At 40.9% G+C, this 27,834-nt stretch overlaps 1 protein-coding gene across 1 annotated transcript in view; it reads right to left on the minus strand.

The window, feature by feature from the left end:
• Nucleotides 1-2,301: 2,301 nt before the first annotated feature.
• Nucleotides 2,302-27,834, minus strand: part of LOC121870633 — a 107,765-nt gene continuing 82,232 nt past the window's right edge. Inside the window, exons 3-11 of the mRNA XM_042372494.1 lie at nucleotides 16,756-16,910; nucleotides 14,189-14,383; nucleotides 13,907-14,062; nucleotides 11,179-11,361; nucleotides 9,979-10,148; nucleotides 9,566-9,758; nucleotides 9,103-9,318; nucleotides 8,116-8,337; nucleotides 2,302-4,886 (exon numbers count right to left, since the gene is read on the minus strand). Of these exons, the coding sequence (XP_042228428.1) occupies nucleotides 3,445-4,886; nucleotides 8,116-8,337; nucleotides 9,103-9,318; nucleotides 9,566-9,758; nucleotides 9,979-10,148; nucleotides 11,179-11,361; nucleotides 13,907-14,062; nucleotides 14,189-14,383; nucleotides 16,756-16,909 (2,931 nt within the window). The 5' untranslated portion in view covers nucleotide 16,910 and the 3' untranslated portion in view covers nucleotides 2,302-3,444. The remainder of the gene's footprint in view (nucleotides 4,887-8,115; nucleotides 8,338-9,102; nucleotides 9,319-9,565; nucleotides 9,759-9,978; nucleotides 10,149-11,178; nucleotides 11,362-13,906; nucleotides 14,063-14,188; nucleotides 14,384-16,755; nucleotides 16,911-27,834) is intronic.

Genomic DNA, 27,834 nt, shown 5'->3' on the forward strand with positions numbered 1-27,834 from the left:
GGTGAGTCTTAAGACTCAATACAGCAGCACACGAGGTGATATCATCACCGCAGAAATTGCATCTCCATATTGATCTCTTAAAGTAACATAAACAGTAGCTTGGAAAGCTATATAACACTGTCCAATATTATGGGACAAAGCTTACACTAGGAAGGCAATTTGATGCATTAACATTTATTGTACAAAAGAAAAGAACTGGAAGCCAGCTATTTGACCCAGCATAACTCTGTATAGAAAAAATACAAGCCGAGCAAGGGAGGATAACTGTAGTGTAATATACACATCATATGGTTGGTGTTATATTTATGCATCACATAAGGCAGGTAAACTGTACGGATGGTAAACACGAAAGAATCTAATATGAACTAGTCCAGCTCAATTTATATCACTGGAAAGATAGAAGTTTAGGAAGAAAGTGTTTTGGAGTGGTTGGTCCTGTGTAAGTACAATGAAAGCACTGTATGGATAATTCTTCCTTTATCCAGTTTTTGCAAGTAAATATTGGTGGTGTTGCAAAGTGGCATAAACTAATTAAAGGATGTCAGCCACTTCAAGCCACAGGAACATTGGGAAAAAAGGTTATTTCAACAGGGAATATAACCTGAAAACACTGAGTATACTGTATATATATACTGTGTCTACCACAGCAAGAACACAAGCCTTGGTCCGAAAGTTAACTTTCAAGTGTTATCCTACAGAATCACTTTACATTATAGAAAGGGAAGGAACAGAAACCATAAGTAACTGTGACTTACTTTCAATAAAATAAATTAACTGATAAGCATACGTACTTATATTTGAAAATATGACTATTTCATTAGTCTCTTGCTTTGGCTGAACAAACATTTATTACTTACACACACACAAACAACTATCAATAAGAGCTTCTTCTTCCTTGTAATAAACAGATCCAGTCACAAGATGCAGTCTAAATTAAGCTCAAAAGATATGACTTGACAAGTTAAACCTGAAAAATGGTAATAAGAGTTGTGTATGCAAACTTATCTCAGGCATTTGCAGTATCCCAACTCATTTTGCCAGAGACATGACTTCTCAAGAAACTCAGATTTTGAAGGAGGAGTCTGATGGAGACAGACAAGTTGAACTAACAATCAGATTGGAAGAAAATAATGAGGAAGAGAAATAACTGAAAATCACTATGATTATTCATGAGAGAAAAAAGAAGGAAGAGCCCAAATCCTTTATATCTCACCGCTAGCTTTACCACCAATCTTTATACCGTATTAAAATCTATGGACTGTAGTTCAAGCTCACTAAACCACATTGTTTTTAATGAATTTTTTTTATATTCAGCAAAATACAGTACTATACAAACTTGATTCACAATAAATGTCTTCAGAATGAAAAATTTAAGTTCTTGAGGTCTGTCAGCTCTCAGGGATGATTAAGAGAGATATTGTGTGAGTTCTTGCGTGCAGGCACAACCACCTCTTCCCATTTTAATATTCTGAGTTTTAAAATATACAGCAACAATATATAGATTTATATATCAGGTTATAACTCATGATTACATATACAGAAAATCACAATACATATCTAAATACCTTCCAGCAAATCTAATTACTGAAAACCCTCATGGGAAGAAAATGTTTGACACAATGAATTACAAAATACAAATAAAGACTATGAAAATACTTGGAACTGTCAAAGCAACCAAAACAAATCACAAACTGCCTTAAACAATCTCAGTTCAATAAAGCCTAACATAACAACATCTGTTTCCAGCTTCTGACCACCACTGGAAAAACTGTCAAGACTAAAATTTCTGATAAGGTGGTAAAAAGACATTGGAGGTTTTTGTCCATCATTTATGCACTCCAATTATTCTATCTTATTTTCTCACTTTTATTGGTCCATTAAAATATCAACTGTATACAGTATTTACATTTAAGCTTAAGATGAAAATATCAATGCAATTACGAGGAAGCAGTAAGTGAATAATAATAATAATAATAATAATAATAAACATGCTTATTTAACAGCCCTAAATTTTGGTCTTTGTGGGTGGGAACAGATATACAGTATACTGTATTTGCATTTTCACACCTTAACCATGAATCAAATTTCAGATTAATTTTGAATTCAAAAGAAGAAAACAAAATAATACTGTACTGTACATCTACTGTACAGTATATTCTATTGCAACATGTTCCACCATTTTCATGAAGAATAATTCTGCTTCATTAATATTGAACTGTAACATTCTAAATATTCTTTAAACATTAACTAAAATCTGTAAATCTTGATATGAGTCAAAATAATGATGAAATAAAAATCTGCTGCAGATCATAAACTATAATTGGATATTACAGCAATAAAAGTAAAAAGTTTACAAACCACAAAATTCCTGGTGGTCACCTGACTCAGGACCTCCCCGGCAACATGTGAGGACTGTACTGTACATTACACTAATACTTCAGTGAACAATTTTTGCATCTTAAAATGATTTTTCAATCAAATGTCTCTCATTATTCCAACTTGATATTCTCATACTGTACAAACAAGATCTTATCCTTGGACTTGGTTAATCTCTACATTAATATAAATAATAAATATAAATAGGATCTGTCATGAAATACTTTAATTTACTAAAACTGGTGGAAGTTCACTAGAACCTCATTAACTAGGAGCATTAGTATAATGCAATGAATTATTTACTTTTTTACTTGTCTAATCATTATATTGAGTACCTATAAAAATTACTGCTTGGATGGTCCCAGTCAAGCCACACCAGGTACTGTGTATGGAGTAATTACTTAATAAGAGACTAGAATGTGTTAGCCCTTAAGGCTTTATTTTTGGGGAAAAAAAAATACTCTTCAACAATCACCAACGTAAAAATCAAAAGGAAAGTAGCCACTGTCTGCATTTCATCATCATGTTGAATGAAAAAACAAGTCACCATCTTTATAATCCAGAAGGAAGTAACAACTACCTGTTATTTTAACCTTGTGCTAAATATAAAAAAAGCTGCTTAGTAAATCAACTTTCAAAGCAATGTGGCTTTACTATGGGTTACAGGAAATCAGTTGGTCTACTTGCATAAAATACAGAAGAAAAGAAATCTACAAAAGATATGAACAAATGTGTGGGTTATGTCTCCATACATTAAAACCAAGGAGAAGTAATATGAAAATCAGGAAACAAAACCTTGAAATATATGTTATTAACATACAGTGCTCTCTTGCTCTAGTAATAATAATATGTCTCTTCCACACTACTGGCAGCATAACTCAATATCCATAATGATTTGGAATATTTCATTAAATTACACACACTCAGCAGGGCTATGTCCTGTGAGAATTTATATCACTGAATTTTTGAAATGCATCAGACAACTTACATTTCAAAATAACAAAACAAAGCAAGCGGCGGGTTGATTACCTTAAAAGGGGCACTTTCATTAATTTCCCTATATCACATTTACAGGACACCAACTGCTTGGGGATTTGGCTGAGTATGAGAATAAGGAAGCTCTTGTCCAAGTGATCCTTGGCTACTACCCCTACTATTGGCTTTGTTAGTACTAACTGTGCTAGCAACCTTAGAATGCCTAAGGACAGCTGCACTAGTGTGCTGTGAGGGTGCTGCTGTTACAACTACACTTTTGGTGAGGAATGGTTGCTGTTGCTCCAAGGTGTCCATGTGAATAGGGAGCGAGTGTGAGAGACTTTCATCTAACTGACCTTCACCTTTGACAACTTGACCATCTTCTTCACCTTCATCACATCCCATAATACGGTCGTCATATAGTGAGAGACGAGGATTCATGGGTCTTCGAGGAGTCTTCACACGGTGCTTTGCTTTCCTCAGTGGTGGCGACTCTTCAATCTCCACTCCAGGATCACTTTCTTGACAATCAGTACTTTCAGTGTCTTGAGTTACCTCTTGGTTTACCTGCTGCTTTACGGTTTTATTTACAAGAGCCTGCTGTGACCTGTCTGGTAGAGTAAGAGTAGTAGGTCTCTTTAATTTCTCACACGAATTATCACTGTCCACAAAACTAACACTGTTCTCACTTGATTTATTAAGTCCACTGTCATTTGATCCTTGTCTTGATCTAATAATTGGTGCATATCCATTTTGAAGATGCAATTTCGCAATACCTATTTCAGTTTCAGCTATGTAACTTGGTAGTGATGAATGCTGGGTGTTTAGTGTATGGTTTGGAGAGATCACAGTATGAGGGCCCCCATTTGTAAGAAGCACCTCAGTTTGCATGGGTAAATGTGCTGCTGTGACTGTCACTGATTGTGTTGCAGTTAGTGGCGTTGGTGGCTCTGACAAGCTACTACTAGTGGGGGTAACTAAGATCTCCTGTCTCTCCTCATCTTCTCCAGTGTGGTGCCGCCGCCTTGGAATTATTGATTTCAGTCGATCTTCCCAAGCATTACGCCACCGTCGCCATGAACTACCCTTGCCACTTGAGTGACCATTATCACGGTTCTCTCCATCTCGTACAGCTGTATTTTGTCGTTTTGGTTGATTATCAATGGAACGAACTTCATTCTGCAAATATGGTATTGGTTGCACTAAGGTTGGAGGAGGCAAAGTGGGGCGTGGCTGTGACACAACTGATGCAGTGTTAGAGTGTCCATTCAACAAAGGCATAAGATGTTCATTAGTAAACCCATGAGACTCTAGAGCATGTTGGATATCCAGGGCATCCATCAAATTCACAGAATTAATAGTATTAATAGAATTTATATCATTGCTCTTCAAATGATCTATGAGGATATTGCCCGAAACAGTAAGTTCTTGGGGCACTTCTCTTATCAGGTTGCGCTCCATGCATGGGTTGCGGCCTTGGTGTGGCTGGAGGGGTGGTATAGGAGGCTGCAGAGTCCCAATTAATTGATTTTTACCTGAAATAAAAAAATATCCCATTATCAAAGGACTAGTCATGTATGCATTTATGTAGGGTACAATTTGATATGACACACTCCTAGTCAGCATGCAGTTTATGACAATACTTGTCAAGCAAAATTCCAGTTCCTCTCAGAGCTATAATGTCTTAGAAATTGGGATATTAATCTATGGGTCATGTGAATCTTGGTAGATTGAGTATTGAAAAAAGCAAAGAGAAATATAAAATAAAAGGGGGTGGGGGATTTCCTCACTTTTTATTCTAAAAGCTGTAAATTTATTCACTTCCATAATGAAATAAAAATGAAGGATTGATCTTGATTTTTTTTTAACCTGTAACCAGGTGGCATCTTGTTATACTGTACAATCTGCCAAGTCATCATCATCCTCACCATTTTATGGCTATTTTCCAGGCTTACATGGATTAGCCTTGATTACCTCATGGCAGGTTTACTTTTGCTGTATATAACAGAGTAACAGAATCTGTTCTGTAAAGCAATACAGTACTGTCTCTCCTCGACTTACGACATACTCAACTTACTACAACCCGGACATACGACCACGACTGCTGTGGTCGTATAAAATATTTTTCAAATTACGTATTTTCTAGTAACGAAACGTTTCAGTCCCGTATGACAGTGTGGGCTGGGCTGCCTCATGGTGTACAGCATCCACACCGTAGCCCGCTCAGTTGGTGTTTAGCCATCGTTGTTGTTAGTGATCGCGCTGTGTACTGACGAAATTTTTGTTTCTAATTCCTTTTAAAATGGCTGGCAAGCATAAAAGTGAGAGTTCTCATTGTGCTGATAAGAAAAGGAGACAGTCAATTACTTTTGAGATGAAAATGAAAATAATAATGCAATATGAAAATGTAAAAATGGTAGCAACCATTTCACGCAACCTTGGCTTCTCTCACTCGACGATATCAACAACTTTGAAGGATAAGGAACGAATTCGTGAGGTAGTGAAAGGATCAGCATCTATAAAGGGAACAATAATAAAAAAAAAAAAGACAGGGTCCTCTTCATGAGATGGAAAAATTACTTGTGATGTGGTTGGAAGATCAGCTGCAAAAGAGTGTACCCTTAAGCTTTCTAACCATACAGGCTAAGGCAAGAAGCCTTTTCGAAAGCCTGAAAGAGCAGGCAGGAGATAAGTGCGACCAAAACTTCACAGCAAGTCATGGGTGGTTCCAAAGGTTTAAGAAATGTTACAGTTTGCACAGTGTAAAGGTGAGTGGAGAGGCAGCAATTGCTGATGTGGGTGCTGCCGAAGCTTTTAAAGAGGAGCTAGATCGTGTCATCGTGGAGGGAAATTATTTGCCTGAGCAAATATTTAATGTGGATGAAACTGGATTATTCTGGAAGTGCATGCCAGAACGGACATACATCCACAAAGAGGCGAAAACCATGCCGGGATTCAAGGCATTCAAGGACCGAATCACACTTCTGTTGGGAGGAATGTAGCTGGTTTCAAGGTAAAACCCTTTATGATATATCATTCAGAGAACCCAAGGGCTTTTAAAAATGTCAGCAAGCACACACTGCCAGTGTTTTATCGCAGTAATAAGAAAGCATGGATGACCCTACCACTGTTTGAGGATTGGTTCCTGAGTTGTTTCATTCCACGAGCCAAGGAGTATTGTCTGCAACAAGGAGTTGCGTTCAAGATTTTATTAATTTTAGATAATGCTCCGGGACACCCACTACACATGGACGACCTGCACCCTTCCACCTAACACTACCTCTACCATCCAACCGATGGCTCAAGGTGCTATTGCTGGTTTTAAAGCGGATTATTTACGTACGACCTTCGCAAAGGCTATTGCTGCTACTGAAGGTGAGAAAACACTCAGAGTTTTGGAATGACTACAACATTTTGCAATGTACAAAGAACATAGCTGAAGCATGGGATGAAGCTACAGGTCAGTGCATGAATGGAATATGGAAAAAGGAACTAAAAAGATATGTAAACAGTTTCAAAGGATTTTTTGAAGATGAAGCAATTTCTGAGATTAGTAACAAGATAGTGCAGATGGGTCAACAGCTGGAGTTAGAAATTGATAATGAAGATGTTGAGCAGTTGGTGGAAAGTGTAGCAGAAGAGCTAATTAATGAGGATCTTATTGAACTAGATGCACAGAAAATTCCAGAGAAGAAGAGAGACAAAATGTAGAAGAACCTGCACTCCCCAAAAAGTTTTCAGTGAAACAAATGGCAGAGGCATTTACTACTATTAATAAGGGGATGCAAATGTTTGAAGAAATGGATCAAAATGTTGAGCTTTTTGCAAAAGTTGACAGACTGCTCCAGGATGCACTTACTTGCTACAGGGAGATTTACAATGAAAAGAAAAGGCAAACTGTGCGGTCTACATTGGAATATTTTTTAAGAAGTCCCCCACTGCTGTCTCCTCATGCCCCACCACTGCTGCCTCTTCGCTCCCTAAAGATGACCCAATACCTTCAACAAGTAAGTATGTTAGCCTGTCTGAAGAAAGCGAACTTGATGACCCACCCAGCCCTGTCTCCTCCTCTGCATCATCCAATTAATGTAATCTACATGCTTAATTAAAAAATTATTGAGGCCCCATGTGCATTCAGCTGACTATTTTAAAGATAAGTTCACAGTAACATTTTATTCATTTTTCATTATTGATTACTTTTATAGTACTGTATTTCATTTTAGAATTTCTATGTATTATTTTTCGCTTTTTTGACTTACGACCTGGTCGTCGAGGAGAGACTGTAAGTAAAATTCTAGTGCAAATCTGACAATGCTTAAGACTAGAGCTATTCAGCACACAACAAGCATTATGAAAAGAACCCTTAATATGGTTGCCCTGAGGGTGGAACAATCTATCACACTTCCAGGCCACTCACATCATTCTGTGATTTGTATGTTAAGTCACCTTAAGACCTTTATAACAGAAATCTCAGTGACTAAGATTTCAATGTTCCATTCTGACAATGCAAGCTGAATGACAAGTCAAATAACAGATATTAATTAGTACAGAGAGAGGAACAAGCAAATTGTCTGTATGACTTAAGACAAAAAAACATAATATAACGTAATGAAAGCCTGTCCTTAGACTGATGTATGCCTAAATTATCCTCTGAGAGTTCACTGCCTTGGGAGAGGGCCAACCAATTAAACCATTTCTGTTCGAGAGTGCCAATCAATCTTGTGGCTTAAGGAATAACAGATATGAAACAATCACAATTCTTACCAAGACAAATATCTGGTGGGGGCTCAGATGGGGAAGCAGTGATAGTTGTCTCTACAGTTGCTTCCGATACACTGGACTCCTTATCTCTCGGTGTGATAACATTGCTAATAACCTTTCCTCCATTTCCTACCAGGCCACTGAACATTTCTCCTTGTCTCTGACTCATTGTCAGATTTGACATCGGGTTCATAGTAGGACTCACACCATTCACTCCTAGGCTCGCTGTTGTGATAAAAAAGTAATATACAGTACAGGTATATTTAATGAACTGACATTATAATATCTGTACTTCAAAAGACAACTGACTTCTTTAAATACCAGTCAAGATGAATTCATATTAAAATGTCAGAACTTGCCTTGCAAAGTCTAAAATCATTCAATCAGAAGCCTAACTAGAGTTATTGATAAAAAATATCATGATCTTTAAAATGATACAAAAACTTATTTTCTTTCATCAAAATACCGTATTTCCTGCCATATAAAATACGCATACAGTAGCACCTGTTACAAAAAACAACAATACAATATATATAAAAAAATAAATAAATAAAGGGGTGGAGGATATATCGCTCTAGATGTAAAAATTAATATTTTAGCTAATGCTGTAGCTGCAGACATAGTGATTGTTCAAAGGTGTAGAAAATAAGGTTACATGTTATCATTACCTGTCTGATACTTTGAGTTTTTACAATGATAACTTCATATAAACCCTGACAAAATGGATAAAAATGTTGAACTCTTACAATAAATTGCTTCTCTGGGAGAAAAAACCATACGGGAGCTGTTAATCTAAGGTAATTTAAGATGTAAAGAAGGCTAAGCTTAGGTAACACTGATGAAGAAGCTGCTGCCTGCTTGAGAAACTTATTTTTTTTTTATTTATGTATTTTTGCTAAGTTAGGGGTGTATCTAATATGGCCGTGCATCTAATATGGTGGGAAATATGGTAATGTAAATGTCTTCCTGGAAAACACTTAAGTATCATACATTTATATCTGTCCCAGAGGACTGGCAGCTCTGCCAACCTTCCCTCAACACACATAGCTGAGAGGCGCGCTTCAGCATCATGGTCCCAGCAATCTTCAATTGTTTCCTTAAGTAAGCGTATCGCAGGATTAGTGTCTTTCCACACTGATGGGAATAATGGCCGAGCCTTATTGCGGGTTACCAGCACTTGTACCTGCTCAAAGGATGGGTGAAGACCTGTAACAATGTAATTAAATGATGAGTTAAACACTGAGCAAATGGTTTAGCAAAATCAATCATCAGACCTTTTATGATCCATATTATGTACAAGGGGAAGAAACAAGTGACTTGTGATAAAAAAAGCCTGCTTTTTCTACAGGGCTTGTCATTTGTAACAGCCGGATACAATATACAGGAGGACAAGACCGAATAAGTTTTTGCATTGAGCAGTAATTCTCACTTACAAAACACAGTCAAAACTTACCAATTTCAGCCTGGAAAGGCAACATGTATGGAGGCGTTTGGAGGCCTTGATAAAGATCATGACAACGTGCTGCACATTCCCACAGAACAAGACCCAAAGCATAAATGTCTATCTGCTTGAGGGCTGCCTCACAATCTCTAAGGTTTACAGCTCCTTCAAGAACTTCAGGAGCCATGTATCTCAGTGTTCCAACCTGAAAGTAAAATTAATATTTTACAAAGCCATTACAGCCCAGCTGAAAGCATTCTCAAGATAGAGATAAATTTTCCACAAGATGAGTTCTATGGTGCAGTGCTGTAATGTACAGTATATAGCTTTTGATGCTTCAAAGGCTGCTGTATGCTCTTTGATGTAACCGAGATGTAGGGACGTTTATTTTTAATTTATATTATAACCACATACAATGAACTCACATCTGTCAATGAAGATGTCTCAGCATGCTGCTCTTCTCCATTGATGAAATATTTTGCTCCTTGTGTGTGAATAGCAAAGCCCAAGTCAGAGACAACACACAACAGATTTTCGGTGAGTAGCAAATTGCGGGTGTTGAAATCCCTATGGCTAATACATGGTTTGACGATATCTGAAACAAAATACAAATAAATTGAATATTAGTTCACAGATATGTATGTAAAAGAATTATTTCCCTACTGCAAAAATTAACCAAGCAATTTGAAAAACTAATCAGAAAATATAACGATGAAAATAGAGAAGCTTTAAATATTTCATGATTCTATGCAGGATACTTTCAGTGAAATCCTATTAACAAACTTGGGTAGGACACAAGAATGGAGTAACAATTAAGTCAATATGATTCCTGACATATGCACTGGAGACACAAAAACATATACCAGTATGCCAAGGATTATACAGTTGTCAATATAGGTATAGTACAATATATACCTTGCCTTTAATGCCCTTTACTTGTTCTGTCTGTACATTTGGTTATCCCATATATCAAAATTATACATTTTCAGTACCATTAAAATCATTTTTGTGTTATGACTTGTTTTTTGTTTTGTTTTTAATATCTTAAAGGCTTTACATGGACTATAACTGACATGCAGTTTTCAAATCTGAAACTAATACTGTATTATTAATGTACTATTAGGCATTAATCCATACTCATCAAAAGCTTGCTTACCGTAGTCTATGCACACCAGAGGCAATTATATTCTTTGAACCATGTCTGGCTATGAAACAATAATTACAACTCAAGGGTTGAGAATTTGAATGATTACCAACTAAGTTACTGGTAAGATACAAGTAAGTTGTAAAATGTCAAGAACTGCTATGACCTGCCTGGATTACAGTAAAAGTTCACAGAAAGAACAAATGTAATAACAGAAGCGACAGGACTTCTGTTCACCATCAGAATCAAAGGAACAAGAATTCTATCTTTGAGGCTCACCCCTTCAACATCTTAAGCAACACAGAACAAATTTCACCATATGTCACCTAATTTTCATTAAGTTGTAGCAATAAAATGTATGGTAAAAAAATATATATATGTTGCACTTTCAGCTTTAATTGGATTGTGCACACCACACAAACACAGAGAATATATATTATACTGTGCAATTATTTATAAATTAAGACATTATCATGCTTACCTCCTTTCCTTATATCTGAATGTAAATGTGCAAGACCACTGGTGGCACTCAAAACAATCTGACAAAAGGTGGACCAGCTAATAGTATTTTCGGCTAAGTAGGAGCTAAGACGACCTTTGGGGCAATATGACAGCACCAATCCATAATACATGTTACCATCAGGTCCATCACAATCGCCTCCACCTGATCATCGTTAAAGAAATTAGTGTTTCATTAGACAATTTGAACAATAATGTAAAATATTGAACTTTTCCATCAAGAATTATCTGAAGATATCATATCCCCCCTTAGTGCTGGCATTTATAGACATCATAAAAAATATTAACTCTGAAAGTCCTCTAAATACAACCATCTGCTCAAATGGCCATCATCCAGCCAAGTCTGAAAATTTTACCATCTTTCCTAATAGTCTAAATTTTTAGAAGGTTGCTACACTGGCTATGCAGGACTCCTTATCAAAAGTCATAAAAGAAGAATCACCTAATCAAATGTGTATCAACTGTGTATTTCCCACACTTATGACTTAGTGTACGAAATTTCATTGGAGAATGACAGAGTAGTATAACTGTACTGTATTATTTAGGTTTGATTATACACAGGCAGTCACTTTATGTAAGTCATCCAAGTGAGGACATACAGTCATACTGTATCATGTGTCCTCAATCTACATACAAAACAAATTCACAGTTCATGAATATACAGTACAGTACCTTACACAGACAGTATAAATTTATCTATTTCTTTTACCATTTACACCACCTCACACCTTCGGTAGCCACCCCACAGGGTATATGTTAAAATTAGGGGAATTTAAAAAAAAAAAATCATTACTATTTCCTGCAAAGAAAAATGGATTAAAAATAAGGTGTGCATTAATAAAGTAAATTTTTGCACAGAACACTAATAAAGTAAGCAAGCCAAGAATACACACTACACACTAATAAGCCTGAGACAAGTTATGGAGCATTAATAAATCTGGATTGAGACAATTATGAAAGACTTAAGAACCTCTTAATATCATATAAGGAAGTCACAAACAATATAATTTACACTACAAACAAGTAATCTAAGCTCACAAGTACTTTGGACATGGAGGTACAGTATATAACTGTTCTTGGTGCTGTGGCTGCTGCCATCTTCACACTACCCTCCCAGCTCATGAATACATCATGATATGCAATGTAGTTTTATCCTGTGGTGTAAATGTTAATACTGCATTGTATTGTACTGTAATTAAATTTCTGTACTCTATATTTTGATGAGAAATGTTTATGAACACTGTACATAACATTTGGGTGTACTTTAGATAAAAAATAAACCTATTCAGCTTCATCATTCATAAAAATTCCAGCCCCAACCTTGACGGTCATGGAATAAAAAGCTGTAATTGACCTTCAGCTTTATATGTGACTGTTTTTTTAAATACTGTACAGACCTGGCTCATGTTCTCAGCACACTGTCTGGTGATGATACATAAGTATGTGTACAGTATATGAATTTTAAAAAATTTATTTATCTTCAGTCATTAGAAAATTATGAAACCGAAAGATGAAAATCTATATCACTCTTCAACACTACCTATGACAATAATATTTAATACAGTACTGAATATGGATGTGGTTCTTATTCAAAATTCATAAGGGTACCCCAAGTGATTTGACCTTCAAAATCCCTATTTAGGGATCAAAAAGATTCAGTTAGTATTTGTGGTTTCCTGGGGTTATTGAATCTTCTCTGGGAACAATTAAATGGACATATACAAGGAACCAAAATCCAGTAACAAAGAGATAAAAAATTATGCATATGACAAGGCCCCTCAGATTTTACCTTTGAAAGATACATTTAAGAATTATGAAGATTTAAAAACTACTGTACAGTATGTGGTTTACTAAATTGTTTGCCTTTGTTTAGAAGGAAAAGTGAACAAAAAACTAAAAACAAATAGATGACACCAAAAATGGTAAAATATTCCAATAATTTAAGATAAGGGAACCCCCTACTGATTTTACCTTTAAAAGGCACATCTAGGGATCATGGGGATTCAGAAAATAATGTATTTCCTGAAATAGTTCTCTTCATTTGGGAAGATTGAAGCAGACAACCATAAGTGGTAAATGGTTAGTACTGCAGAAGTCATAAATTATTCAAATTAGAGCAACCTCTACTAATTTCACCTTAGGTAAGTTCATCTAATAATCATAAGGATTCAGAAACTATATACTGTACAGTAATTCCCTGAGTTGCATGCTCTAGGCACTGTACTGTACTGGGTTGCATTTATGTTGTCTTTGTCTTTATGAATAGTGTTCCTTGTTTCTTCACTATGGTAAATGTTAATGTGTTGTGCAGTGAAAGTCAACTAAACTTACAAAATGTTTACGCATAAAAATAAGTACAAACAATATGATATAAAGCCACTCTGAATGGAGCTGCCAGTGCACTATTTTTCAAGGGTGTCAATAAGTTGGTTTATAATTTCCCCTTAGTTATAACCTAGGTAATGTTGATGTATTTTTTTTTATTGTAACAGATACAAGTAGGCACTGTAAGTAACATACAAAAGCCTGTAAATGTGTACTTATAATGACAAAAGATGGTTTTATCTCATTTGCCATGAAATATTCCAAAGTGACTGTCCCCTAATTAGTTTGGATTAGTGAGGGTTTACTGTAAAGGGAAATACAAGGAAATTATAAGGAAATGTGGTACAGTACTGTATAATACTTACCTAAGTATGACAAAAGGTTGGAATGTTCCATTAGGGGAAGAGAATAAATATATTTCTCATTTTGATATGAAGATTTGTAGTGCTGGGGAAACAGTTTCACTGCTATTTCCTCACCCTGTACCACAGCTCGGTAGGCTGTGCCAAATCGACCTTGACCTAAAAGAAACATATAAATTAATACCATGGCACTGTCTGATATGAGCAACAGCACAGTCAAAAGTTTATTCTGAAGATATAAACCAAGGGTAAAAACAAAATATTATAAAGCATGTAAAAACGTACCTATGACTTCCATGAACTTAATAGAGTCCATATCAATACATGGGGAGGTGGTCGGCTCTTCAACTGGCATGGGGTGAGAGGGTGGTTTAGTTCTCCTCCAGCGTAGAGCTGTGACTGTAATGCACGTTACCACCAACACAAAGGCCACTGCTAATACCCCATACACCACCATAAAAGACTTATCCTCCTCCTCATCTGTAATAAAAGTGTGTAAATATTGTATAATTAATTATTATGCTTAAATTAAAAGACTTCATTATATATTTCAGCCAAATAAAGACTCCTTTCCTTACTTAAACCAATCATAAACCAGAAATTTGCATAAAATGGATCTTATTTAGCCCATTCATAATTTAGAAAAATTACTGTAGTACTGTACAGTATTCTAAAGTTTTTGTCAAATTAATCCAGTCACTTAACCCAATTCAGAAGAAAACCACATGCTCCATAAATGTTACCAAGTATACAGTACTATAACTGCAAAAATCAGAAAAAATCAATAAAATATAATGGACTAGCACAGGTATTGGTCTGATCCACTAGGTTACCAAGGCTATCCTAAGGGTAGGCTGTGCACCTCATCATACTGTATACTTACTAGCATTCCACACACATCATATACTTGTGACTGTTTATTATGATGGGTTTTCTTTTTGTAGACAGTAAACTGTACTGTACTTTGCTTCATCTCCTCAGTGAGTGCAAGTGGTAGTAACAAGGCCAAATAGGACAAAAAGTGTGCAATAATTGGTAATAAATTGAAAACCATAGTCTCCAACTTAATCCTGGAGTTACCTATACCACCTGACCTGTCCTATGACATAAACCCTCAAGAGTCTGACTGGCTGACCCTTCACTCCCTCCACCTCAGCCCTGGTGGGGTGTAAATCAGTTAGCTCATATAACTTCATATAATATTGTGTTATTTTAATGCATAGTATTTGTTTTTCATGTTTCATGGAACAAAAATTAAAATAGGTACAGTAATGTAAACGTTTGTACTGCACTTAAATTGGTTGTAAATAACTACCCACCTTGGAAAAATTATCCTTGAGGGTATAATGCAGAATAGGAGAATGTGTACATATGAAGTGCTGAGAAGTTGTAGCAAATGAAAACAAGAACCTTGTGAAGCCTTAAAATCGAATAGTGATGGGAAATATTCATACCGTAAGACAATTTCAATGGTGGACCAATCAAAGAACATTTCGATGAAGTTGCAGCTAAACTAAGCCAATAGCTTTTACAAAGTTGAAAATGCAGAAAGTTTAAAGACAGAGAGATGGATAAAGATGGATGTCTGCCCACAACAATACTACATCCAGATGTAATAAAATACTCTTATAAAAAAAGTCACTCCCAGTACTACAAGTACATCGGCATTCCCTCCAAGGGCGTCTTCTCTCCATCATCAGGTTTATCTTGTAACGATACCACTGATCATTCTATTACCTCACACTACTGTACATATTCTGTCATTTTAAAGAAATCTGAGGACTAAGAGACGTGTACAGTATTTAGACTGGCTTCTGATACACTGCCAAAATTTACTCGCAAATATCCTAAATTACAAGACGAAAATCATGGAGGGAATTCAGATGAGCAGGTATGAGTCAACAACTGTTATGGTCACATCTGTTACTGCAAAGAAGACATGCATTACAGCATTCACAATCAAGTCTTCAAACTCCTTTTTTTTTCTTAGGTACTGCACTACGTCCTAATAAAGGAGGTTATTACAATAAGGTGGTCACTGCAGTCAGGTGATCACTGTATTAAGATCACTGTAGTTAGGTGGTTACTGCAATCAGGGAGTCAGAAGCAAAGTACTGGTACTGAATAATGTAAACCAATCAGAACAAAGTATCCATGTAAACCAACCTATCAGCAGTACAGGTTTGAACAGACACAGATACACTTGCTTCGGCAGTACATATACTATTACAAGTAACTCTCGACAGGAGTTGCCATGCACAGGCCAACAGCCTATTGCAGACTCCTTATGTTCTTATGTTACATTTGATCAAAACTGGACCAGAATCAGTAAATTTATCATACATAACTATAGTAATACACTCAGCTATGGATACTATTATAAATATTCCCAATATAACCAACATTATTACTGAAACTACAATTTACTATAATACTAATGCAAAATGCGACCATCATCCTGTAGTTATCTTGAAGCTCCATCTCAGAGAATCAAGAATCACAACAAGTAATATTTAGGTTGATGTATAACTGTGCTCCTCTCGTAGTGAATAATTACAAAAACAACACAATAAAATACCAATGAAATAAAAAAATACAATCAACTGAAGATTAGCCCCTAGGAAGGCGTGCTGGCAAAAAGGCCATTGTAATAAGAGTAATGACTATGTTTGGACACCCTGATGTTACCTAGGGGGGTGAGGTTAGGTTAACTTAGTATGTTTAACCATATGGTGATACTAGCTGGGTGGGGTCTCTTCTTCATCATTATATACAGTAATCCAAATAACAATACTGTGCATGATAATATACTAAACAAAAACGAACACATGAAAATTTTGTGAGAAAATTACCTGGTCGAGGTGTGAGGATTGGAGCAGGGCTGGTCTCTGGTTCCACCGCCACTTCTTCATTGCACATATATCCGGTGCAGCAGCAGAAATAACTGTCACGAACTAGTCGCTGGCTTGTCACACCACAGAACGGTTGCAGTGTGTTTGCCAACATCCTGCAAGGAAATATATGCATTTTAGAATACACAGAGCTTAACAACATTGTAATAAGTACATCATCACTGATATTTTTATGGTAAATATATTGTTCTTCCCTGTCTTGGGGAATATTTTGTATGAGTGAGAAAATTTTTGTTACATATTCACACCCAAATGTTATTCAACTGCAGAATATTATACTGTACCTTTCTCCCTGTATCAAAATTAAAATACCCTACTGTAATACATTAAAAGCAATCAATATACAGCACGTGTATAATAAACAAAAACAAGATTACGGTACTATATGTAAAACCAATGGACTCTTCCTGATTACACTTAAAGGATGCACACGTAAATCCTGACATTGACCTGGCTGTTACTGCTGACATATTACATCGATGGTATTAAACTTACTGCGTATATATTATCACAATATTTTCTTCTCAGGTTCAAAAGTTATGGAGCAGACATGAAGTGCACGAATGACAAACAGACAGAGAGGTCAAACGGGCAAAGCCTTTTCTTAAAAAAAAAAATAAATAAATAAATGTACTGTACATTTTTTTCTTGAAGACCATAAACAATACAGGGTAGATTAATTAGTAATCTGACATGTCATCGAAATATCTATATATAACACAAAAGTTTTGCTCTGGACAAGGTTTTGACCTTCAGTGGTGACCTTCACATATGAAACATGGTGTTGTGCACTATGTCTAATAGGAGTTATCAGCTAGAGTTTACATAATAGGTTGACCTCTGACCTTCCTGTGACTTTGACCTTTGACGCAACTTGCATGAGGTATTCAGCACTTAGTCTGGTGATGATACATATCCCTGTGATGATGCACAAATTATGAGACTGACAATGTCCCGACTTCTGACCTCGTGACCTTGACCTATGACAAGTGACCAACGGAAGAACAATAGAGGATGCCAAGGGTCGACTCTACTATGACAAAGAAATCAATAGTACGGCCGTAATGACCCAGACATTGATGGCTAGTAAATCAAAATAGAAAGAAGAGCTATGAGTTAGAGCCTTAAACCTGGTGTTCCTCAGCAGCCTTTACTTGGGGGAGACTTAATAATACACAATCATGTAAAAGATTAAGGAAAGTTTTGGGCAGAAAGCATCAGTGATGTTACATTTTCATATTTCATTTAATAATTGTTGAAATGTGCAAGTCGACCTCAAACTGGCACCTTGACCTTTAAGACGTGGAGCTGGGAGTTGTTTGCGACACATCGTCTTGTTGACATTAACTCTTGCGTAAATCAATACCAACACCTCTTCACTGGTTCAAGGGTAGAGAGAACACAAAATGCGGGAGGAACGAACAAAGAGTTGACTGGCTGCTCCCTCCCCTGGGGAACACAAGACTGTACAGTATATATGGTAGTGGGTGTGATGTCTCAGTTCTGACCCAACTCTCTTGGTATAATACGAGGCATCAGTGTTGATCAAAATATGTGCACCTATAACAGCACATACTCTTCACCTTTTATTTAAAAATTACTCTGTACAATAAATCTTACTACATTTTAACCATGGATAATTCAATTAATTCCTTGCTTCCTTGTTTATAAATACTGTACTGTACATCATACATTCCATTCTGAAATGCCAATGGCTCTTTTTAAGGATTTGCTAAAATGATACGCTTACTACTTGAAATGAAATGTACTTGGAGATGCGGGATTCTGACTTGATCGTTGTAATGCTCTCTGGGTACTGTACTGGGAAAGTGCCCCAGGAAACACCAGCGGCTCTGGGACCACCCCCAAACATCTTGAAGGAGTACCTGCAGCAGTAGTGGTGGGTGTATGGTGTTGATGCAAAGAGAGCGAACTGAACAAGGGTGGCAGACATGCTTGGGTGGTGAGCTTGTTGGGTGGCATGGGTAAGTTGGGTGAGAAAGAGAGACATGTTGGGTGGGCAGACTGGAGGGCATAAGGGTGGTGACAACAGAAGCACAATAACTCTTGCCTTTGTGTGCCCATTACCTCTAACTGAGGGCAAGTGATCAGAATCCTACCCGGTACTACATCCAATGGCGTCATGTTTCTCAATGTCAGTCATAACCAATGGCGTCACGTCTCACTACCACAACCAATGGCGTGATGCCTTTCATTACCACAACCAATGACAAAGCAATTCACTACCACGACCAATGACATCACTAGTTTATTGACGAGAGAGAGAGAATATAATGTGCTGTAGGGTGTAGTGTGGAGAGTCACCTTCCTCACCCACCACACCTGTCATTCTCCCCAACCACTGCCACCACACACCTGTCACCCTCCCCACCCCAATCCCAACACACCTGTCACTTCCCCCAAACACTGTCACCACTCACCCAATATACCTGCCATCCTCCCCACCCACACCCAACACACCTGTCACCTTCCCCACTCCACACCCTCCAAACCTGTCACCCACCCCACTCCAAACCTGTCACCCTCCCCACTCCACACTGTCACCCTCCCCACACCCACACCTAGCACCAAAAATATCTCTCACTTGGCCGGATAATAAAATTCACTACATTATTTACGTTTTCATCCCTACTTCATCCACTACACAGCCATACTCAATGCTGTAGTGTAAATGATGGTGTAGTCAAGGAGATAGGCTATGAGGGAGGAGGGAGGGACTAGGAGGAGGGAGGGACTAGGAGGGAGGGACTAGGAGGAGGAGGGACTAGGAGGACGGGAGGGACTAGGAGGAGGAGGGACTAGGAGGAGGGAGGGACTAGGAGGAGGGAGGGACTAGGAGGAGGAAGGACTGGGAGGAGGAAGGACTGGGAGGAGGGAAGGACTAGGAGGAGGGAAGGACTAGGAGGAGGAGGGACGGAGGAGGAAGGACTGGGAGGAGGGAGGACTAGGGAGGAGGAGGACTAGGGAGGAGGGAGGAGGACTAGGAGGAGGAAGGACTGGGAGGAGGGGAAGGACTAGGAGGAGGGAAGGACTAGGAGGAGGACTGGGAGGAGGAGGAGGACTGGGAGGAGGAAGGACTAGGAGAAGGACTGGGAGGAGGACTAGGAGGAGGAGGAGGACTAGGAGGAGGAGGAGGAGGACTAGGAGGAGGAGGAGGACTGGGAGGAGGGACTGGGGAGGAGGGAGGGACTGGGAGGAGGAGGAGGACTGGGAGGAGGAAGGACTAGGGAGGAAGGATTAGGAGGAGGAAGGACTAGGAGGAGGGAAGGACTAGGAGGGGGAAGGACTAGGAGGAGGGAGGGACTGAGGAAGAGGAGGAGGAGGAGGAGGAGGAGGAGGAGGAGGAGGAGGAGGAGGAGGAGGGAGGAGGACTGGGAGGAGGAGGAAGGACTGGGAGGAGGAGGACTAGGAGGAGGAAGGGAGGGACTAGGGAGGAGGAGGGACTAGGAGGGAGGAGGAGGAGGAGGAGGAGGAGGAGGAGGAGGAGGAAGAGGAGGAGGAGGAGGAGGAGGAGGAGGAGGAGGAGGAGGAGGAGGAGGAGGAAGGGACTAGGAGGAGGAGGAGGAGGAGGTGGTACCGAGTCCCTCCCTCCATGTGTCTCCAGGATCAACACTGGACGCCACCTAACCTGTCACACCCCTGACGGCGCCTCTGTCCCTGCCACTCAGCACCCAGATCCTCCCACCCCCCAGGATCCTCCACACCCTCAGTCTACACCCACACACCAGGATCCTCCACCCACCCTAGTACTACACCCACACACCAGGATCCTTCACCCACCCCACCTCAGTACCACCCACCCACACACACCCAGGATCCTCATCCCACCCACCCTCAGTATCACCCACACATACCCAGGATCCTCCACACACACACACACACACACACACACACACACACACACACACACACACACACACACACACACACACACACACACACACACACACACAAAGGTTCACTAAGTTTCGAAACAGTTTAGTGTGCATATTAAGATTACTTGTCCAACATCTAAAATTCTCAATACATTTGTTCCTTACTTGGAGATGTGAAAAGGTAAATACTGTACGTTCTCCCATACCCTGTAGTGTTTTAAGAACTTTGGACCAGCAGATGTGGCGCTTCCAGTTGTGGCACTCCCAGACATAACAAGGTGTGGTGGCACTCCCAGACATAACAAGGTGTGGTGGCACTCCCAGACATAACAAGGTGTGGTGGCACTCCCAGACATAACAAGGTGTGGTGGCACTCCCAGACATAACAAGGTGTGGTGGCACTCCCAGACATAACAAGGTGTGGTGGCACTCCCAGACATAACAAGGCGTGGTGGCACTCCCAGACATAACAAGGCGTGGTGGCACTCCCAGACATAACAAGGTGTGGTGGCACTCCCAGACATAACATGGTGTGGCACAGTTCGGGGTTGTGGGCACCAAACAGCATAAAGAGTACGGCATAAAGGGTACCTACCATCTCCTCGGCCTGACTAACGTTGAGTGCCTACTTACATTACTTATTATAGCCAACGACCTCCCTGAGCTATACATTGTTAGAGAGGACATATTCAGCTCTCACCGACCCCACCAAGCACGTCAACTAGCGGGAGCACCTTCAGGCATTCTGGGTGTGTTCCCTGGAGTGAATAATTTACACTCGTTCACACCTTCCTCGAGCAAACTGTACCAGAGGTAAATTCAGTGATAAATAAAACAGCCGCTTGTACAATTACCAAACATTATTCCAACACCTGAGACCCAAAACTTTTTAAGTTTGAAACATCGTCAGCGGTTGAGTGACAAGTCTCTTCGGCCAGACTATATCGGCTATGTTGAGGTAGAGGCAACAAGCATTAACAACATAGGATGATCATTTTGTCACCCACGAGTTTCTGGTCATATACTGTGAGGTGTGCGAATAGAACAGGTCCAGGGAATCGTCTTCAGGTGAGGTATGAGCCAGGATCGAGGAACACCAGAAAGGGTAGTGTGTGTGTGAGCCTCCCCTAAATAACAAGCCTCAACGCTATACACCCTCGCTAGTATAATATAATCCGGGGTTTAAGCGACTAGGGGGAGGGGTATAATTTGACCTGTTAGTTTGTTACACCGGACGTTGTTTAACACTACTGTCACAAGTCGGGGCGCTAATCCCTAAATTACGCCCATAAAAAAAAAAACCTTGACCCAAAATAATAATAATACAGCCTCATTAAAGCCCCAGTGTTCCCGCCGGATTTATACATTATCCTCACCGTTAACCTTCATCCCCCATCTCTCTCACCTTGACCTCTGAATCATCATCGCCGCCGACATAATTAAAGGAATGCCTCCCCTCCCCCCACACCCCGAACCAGGGAACTGATGAATGAGTTTGAAGCTGATATCTCGAAGTGTTCGGCACCAACACCAGAAAGAAACACGCAACATTATAAAAAAACAACAACAACACAATATACGAGGTAAGTTTCTATTAGTATTGAGTATAATAAAAAATGTATACTGGGAAATAATTCAAAATGTTAAACAGGAAGGAGAGAGTGTGGTGCCAGGCCAGACCAGACCAGCCGGCCAGCACACATTCATCAGTCACCCAGCTCCTGCAGCGTCTGGAAACAAGGGAAAAAAGGTCGTCGCCTTACGTAACGGGGCAGGCAAGACGGAGAAGGAGGAGGGGGAGTTCCTGGTAAAGATCTTTGTCTCGTTCTCCCTCCCTCGTCTGGTCCGGCTCTTGTCATACACGTCACTGGTAGGTGTGTCATACAGGTCACTGGTAGGTGTGTCATACAGGTCACTGGTAGGTGTGTCATACAGGTCACTGGTAGGTGTGTCATACAGGTCACTGGTAGGTGTGTCATACAGGTCACTGGTAGGTGTGTCATACAGGTCACTGGATGGTGTCATACAGGTCACTGTATTGTGTCATACAGGTCACTGGATGGTGTGTCATACAGGTCACTGGTAGGTGTCATACAGGTCACTGGATGGTGTCATACAGGTCACTGATAGTTGTGTCATGTCACTGGATGGTGTGTACAGGTCACTGGTACATACAGGTCACTGGATGGTGTGTCATACAGTCACTGTGTGTACAGGTCACCACAGGTCACTGGATGGTGTGTCTGGATGGTGTGTCATACAGGTCACTGGTAGGTGTGTCATACAGGTCACTGGTCATGGTGTGTCATACAGGTGTGTCATACAGGTCACTGGTAGGTGTGTCATACAGGTCACTGGATGGTGTCATACAGGTCACTGATGGTGTGTCATACAGGTCACTGGTGTGTCATACAGGTCACTCTGGTAGGTCATGTCACTGTGTGTCATACAGGTCACTGGTAGGTGTGTCTACAGGTCAATGGTAGGTGTGTCTACAGGTCACTGGTAGGTGTGTCATACAGGTCACTGGTAGGTGTGTCATGTGTCACTGGTAGGTGTGTCATACAGGTCACTGATAGTTGTGTCACAGGTCACTGGTGGTGTGTGGTCACTGGTAGGTGTGTGTGTCATACAGGTCACTGGTAGGTGTGTCATACAGGTCACTGGTAGGTGTGTCACAGGTCACTGGTAGGTGTGTGTGTCACAGTGTACAGGTCACTGGTAGGTGTGTCATACAGGTCACTGGTAGGTGTGTCATACAGGTCACTGGTAGGTGTGTCATACAGGTCACTGGTAGTGTGTCATACAGTCACTGGTAGGTGTGTCACAGGTCACTGTGTCATACACTGGTAGGTGTGTCATACAGGTCACTCACAGGTCACTGCAGGTGTGTCATACAGGTCACTGGTAGGTGTGTCACAGGTCACTGGTAGGAGTGTCATACAGGTCACTGGTAGGTGTGTCAGTCACTGGTAGGTGTGTCACAGGTCACTGGTGGGTGTGTCATTCAGGTCACTGGTGTATATACAGGTCACCGGTGGGTGTGTCATACAGGTCACTGGTAGGTGTGTCACAGGTCACATGTAGGTGTGTCATACAGGTCACTGGTAGGTGTGTCATACAGGTCACTGGTAGGTGTGTTACAGGTCACTGGTAGGTGTGTCATACAGGTCACTGGTAGGTGTGTCATACAGGTCACTGGTAGGTGTGTCATACAGGTCACTGGTGGGTGTGTCGGGTCACTGTGTCATACAGGTCACTGGTAGGTGTGTCATACAGGTGGTGGTGTCAGGTCACTGGGGTGTGTGTCACTGGTAGGTGTGTCACAGGTCACTGGTAGGGTGTCATACTGTAGGGTGTGTCAGGTTACAGGTCACTGGTAGGTGTGTCATACAGGTCACTGGTAGGTGTGTCATTCAGGTCACTACAGGTCACCGGTGGGTGTGTCATACAGGTCACTGGTAGGTGTGTCATACAGGTCACTGGTAGGTGTGTCATACAGGTCACTGGTAGGTCACACAGGTCACTAGTAGGTGTCATACAGGCCACTGGTAGGTGTGTCATACACGTCACTGGTGGGTGTGTCATACAGGTCACTGGTAGGTGTGTCATACAGGTCACTGGTAGGTGTGTCATACAGGTCACTGGAGAGGAGGGGAGGAAAGAGGGGAGGATGAGAGGAGGAAGAGTTGGATGAAGGAGAAGTGGACGGATGAAAGACGAGAAGAAAGAAGTAGGAGAGAAAGGAGAGGTGAAAGAAGAGGAAGAAAGAAGAGGAAAACTACGAACAACAGAGAAGAACAATGATAGGAACAAATAGAACACAATCAACCCGGAAAATACAGAACCAGAGAAGGAAGACAGGAACATTAACAAGAACACAACCAGGATATAACACGAACAAGGGAGGGAGGTAAGAACAAATATAAGAACACAGGAAGAACAAGAACACCGCCCATAGCAGTAAATCAAACCACAACAACCACTACCACGACAACCACGGCTGGGAGAGCTTCGCGTAGTAGTAGTTAAAACAAAATAAAACTCAATAAAACACACTAACCAACACACACGGTGGCCTGACTGACTGACTGACTGACTGACTGACTGACTGACTGGCTGACTGACTGGCTGGCTGACTGACTGACTGACTAACTGGCTGACTGACTGACTGACTGGCTGACTGACTGACTGACTGACTAACTGGCTGACTGACTGACTGACTGACTGGCTGACTGACTGACTGTATCAAGTTCTCGTCTCGGCAATAAATAAAACACTTAAACAGACAAACACAAAAAAGCTTGCCCCGCCCTGTAAACTGACCACAGAGGTAAACACAGAGGTCAAATAACAGCTTAAATCAGCGGTCAATAACAGCATAGATGACAATGACCGACTTTACTGCTGTGATCTGGCGGTCATTAGCCTGGGCGTGTGCGTGTTTTGGGGTGTGTACGTGAAAAGTCCTTCCCGTACGTGGTAACGGACCGACCGACAAGGGTGAATGCGATATGTCACAGAGAAACTCAGAACGGGCCTTAGTAAATATACCGTAACTCATTTCCTCTTAGTAAGTATGAGAGGTGAGGCAAAGAAACGTTACACACACACGCAAGCGCGCGCGCACACACACTGTCTGCTACCACCGGCCACTGACTCACAGGAAACCCCCTGTGACGTCACTCAACACCACACCCGCCCGCACACGCAAACACGCAAACGCAAACACACACACACACATCATTTTTGGTTCGGTCTTGTGAGTCAGGCGCTCCGCAATATTACAATCGATAAATACCACCGCAGACGCCGCCACGCACCCCAGCAGACAACACACACGCACGCACACACACATACGCGACACGCAAACGAATGCAGAGTTAAGGTGCACATACACACACAACAGCACGCGCACGCGCACACACACATATATGCACACGACTTTCACAAACAAAACATGCATAGATACACACACAGACTCAAGTCAATATAATTTGTTTTTATAAACAACCATGAATAGAGTACTGTATACACACACGAGAGACGGTCGCCGGCAGCACTAGGCCCACCGTCAGGCCGCTGACTGAGGAGACTTAAAGCTGACACTACCACAACCACGCCTACCATCATCTCCACTGCGCCTACCACGACTTCCTTCGCGCCTACCACCTTCTCCTCCACACTTACAACCACTCCTACCACCGTCTCTACCACACCTACCACCATCACCACAACTAACCATGGCTACAACCATCACCACTACCATCAATACCACACCATCCAGAACCACATACCACAAGCACTACAGTATCACCACCACACAGTTCCACAACCCCTACCCACAACTCCTGACAGAGATAAGGGAGCCATATTTCCCAACACTGAATGTCTGTAACATTTATATTAGGCAGTACAGTACGAGCATTACCCACAAGTATCAAACTGTACAACACTTGAGCTGGGCTTGGCAGATACCGGTCACAGCGGGTCTCCAAAATGTCTTACTGATCGCTACCAATACGACCAACTATTGGAATCCCATTTCATTCATACATTTGTACCACACCGTGCCAGCAATTTATTCATTTTGGCAATGGATAAAGTGAGAGTCTATCTTACAAGTGTTCACTGAAGCACCGTGATCTTGATACACACACCCAGTAGTTTAGTCCATCGCTCCAGTAATAATTTCAAAACCGCATTAAACGTTTGTAGTGACGTCACAAAACACACACAGAGATACACACATATGTTTGCTGAGGAAGGACGCCTCACCTCCACCACGGAACACACACGCGCCATTTTTCACAGGTGTAGGTACTTGATTATGCCAGGCAGGTAGAACAGGTGGCAACCACACACACAGCGACCATGATAAGGATAGTGATCACTAACGTGTCGTAGAGAGTCACTGTACACCGCTAACTGCTGGGTCACTGTCTGGCCTACCTTGGACACTTACAGTTATGGCAACAAATAATGAAAGTATAAAAAGTTTGGATGTACAGACACAAGATGGGTGTGGGTATGAGTGGAAATGTACAAGATGGTAGTCGTGGGCACGGACGTGGGCCCCAGGCATCATCATGGCACGCAGACATGGACTTGGGCATGACAAGTGGATTCCACCATGCGTGAGAGCCGCCTTGGCCACAGGCATCGTGAGCTGGGAACTTTGTGCTTGAAGCCTGACTATGACACGTGGCCACGGCCATGTGTGCCAGGTAGAGGCGGGAACCATGGTGTCGGTGCGGGCACAAGTGTGAACGTGAGATACGGGTATGAGCCCAAAGTAGGTGTGGTATAGACCTCGGGTATAGGCAGGCATACACGTGAGCGTGAGATGGAGACAGGGAGGCGGGCGGCGTAGTAGTGGGTGAGTGGCAGCGGCCTTGACGATGCCTTGTATGTCCCAAGCAACGTGGAGCTGATACTACCTCCACCTCTACCCAAGGCCTACCTCCCTCACTCCTACACCTCCACAAGAAAAATGTTTCATGAACTGCACAATACACACTACCATGATATCGCCAAACACACCTTCACTCTCATGTAACTTCCTCCCCCACCTCCTCCTCTTCCTCCCCCTCCGCCTCCTACTAGACCCAGGTACTCCTCTTGTAAGTGTCATGAAAAAAAAACCTAATGCTACATTAATCAAGTTGTTAATGTGGATTGTGTTGATGCAGTCCGTGACCAAGAGAGATTACTAAGCCATACGGGACACTCTTGCAGAATGTCCCAATACGTGATGACACATATTAGGCCACATTAGACACTTCGAAAGAGGGGACATATTGGACGTTTTGACAGACTGCCTTGAGTGTTGGATGCTTCTGAACATTAATGAGAAATAATGATGAGACATATCCCACAGGAAATTACGAAATAACAGAGAGAGATGCGTCATAATAATCAACACACAGCAGCATACGACTGTTGGTTTATCTGCAGATGCCGTGAATTGCGCCATACAGTATACACTTAAGTCGACGCAAGGTGATCAGTGCAGGTCTTTCTTGTAACACAGACAAGAGGTACCACACTTCTCTGCGGTAGCCATACGCATTTCTCATCTTGACTTATGTAGGTTAAGATCTGGGTGGTAGGGGGTGAGGGG

Source organism: Homarus americanus, unplaced genomic scaffold (assembly GCF_018991925.1).
Source record: "Homarus americanus isolate GMGI-L3 unplaced genomic scaffold, GMGI_Hamer_2.0 scaffold56333, whole genome shotgun sequence".
NCBI classification, from domain to species: Eukaryota; Metazoa; Arthropoda; class Malacostraca; order Decapoda; family Nephropidae; genus Homarus; species Homarus americanus.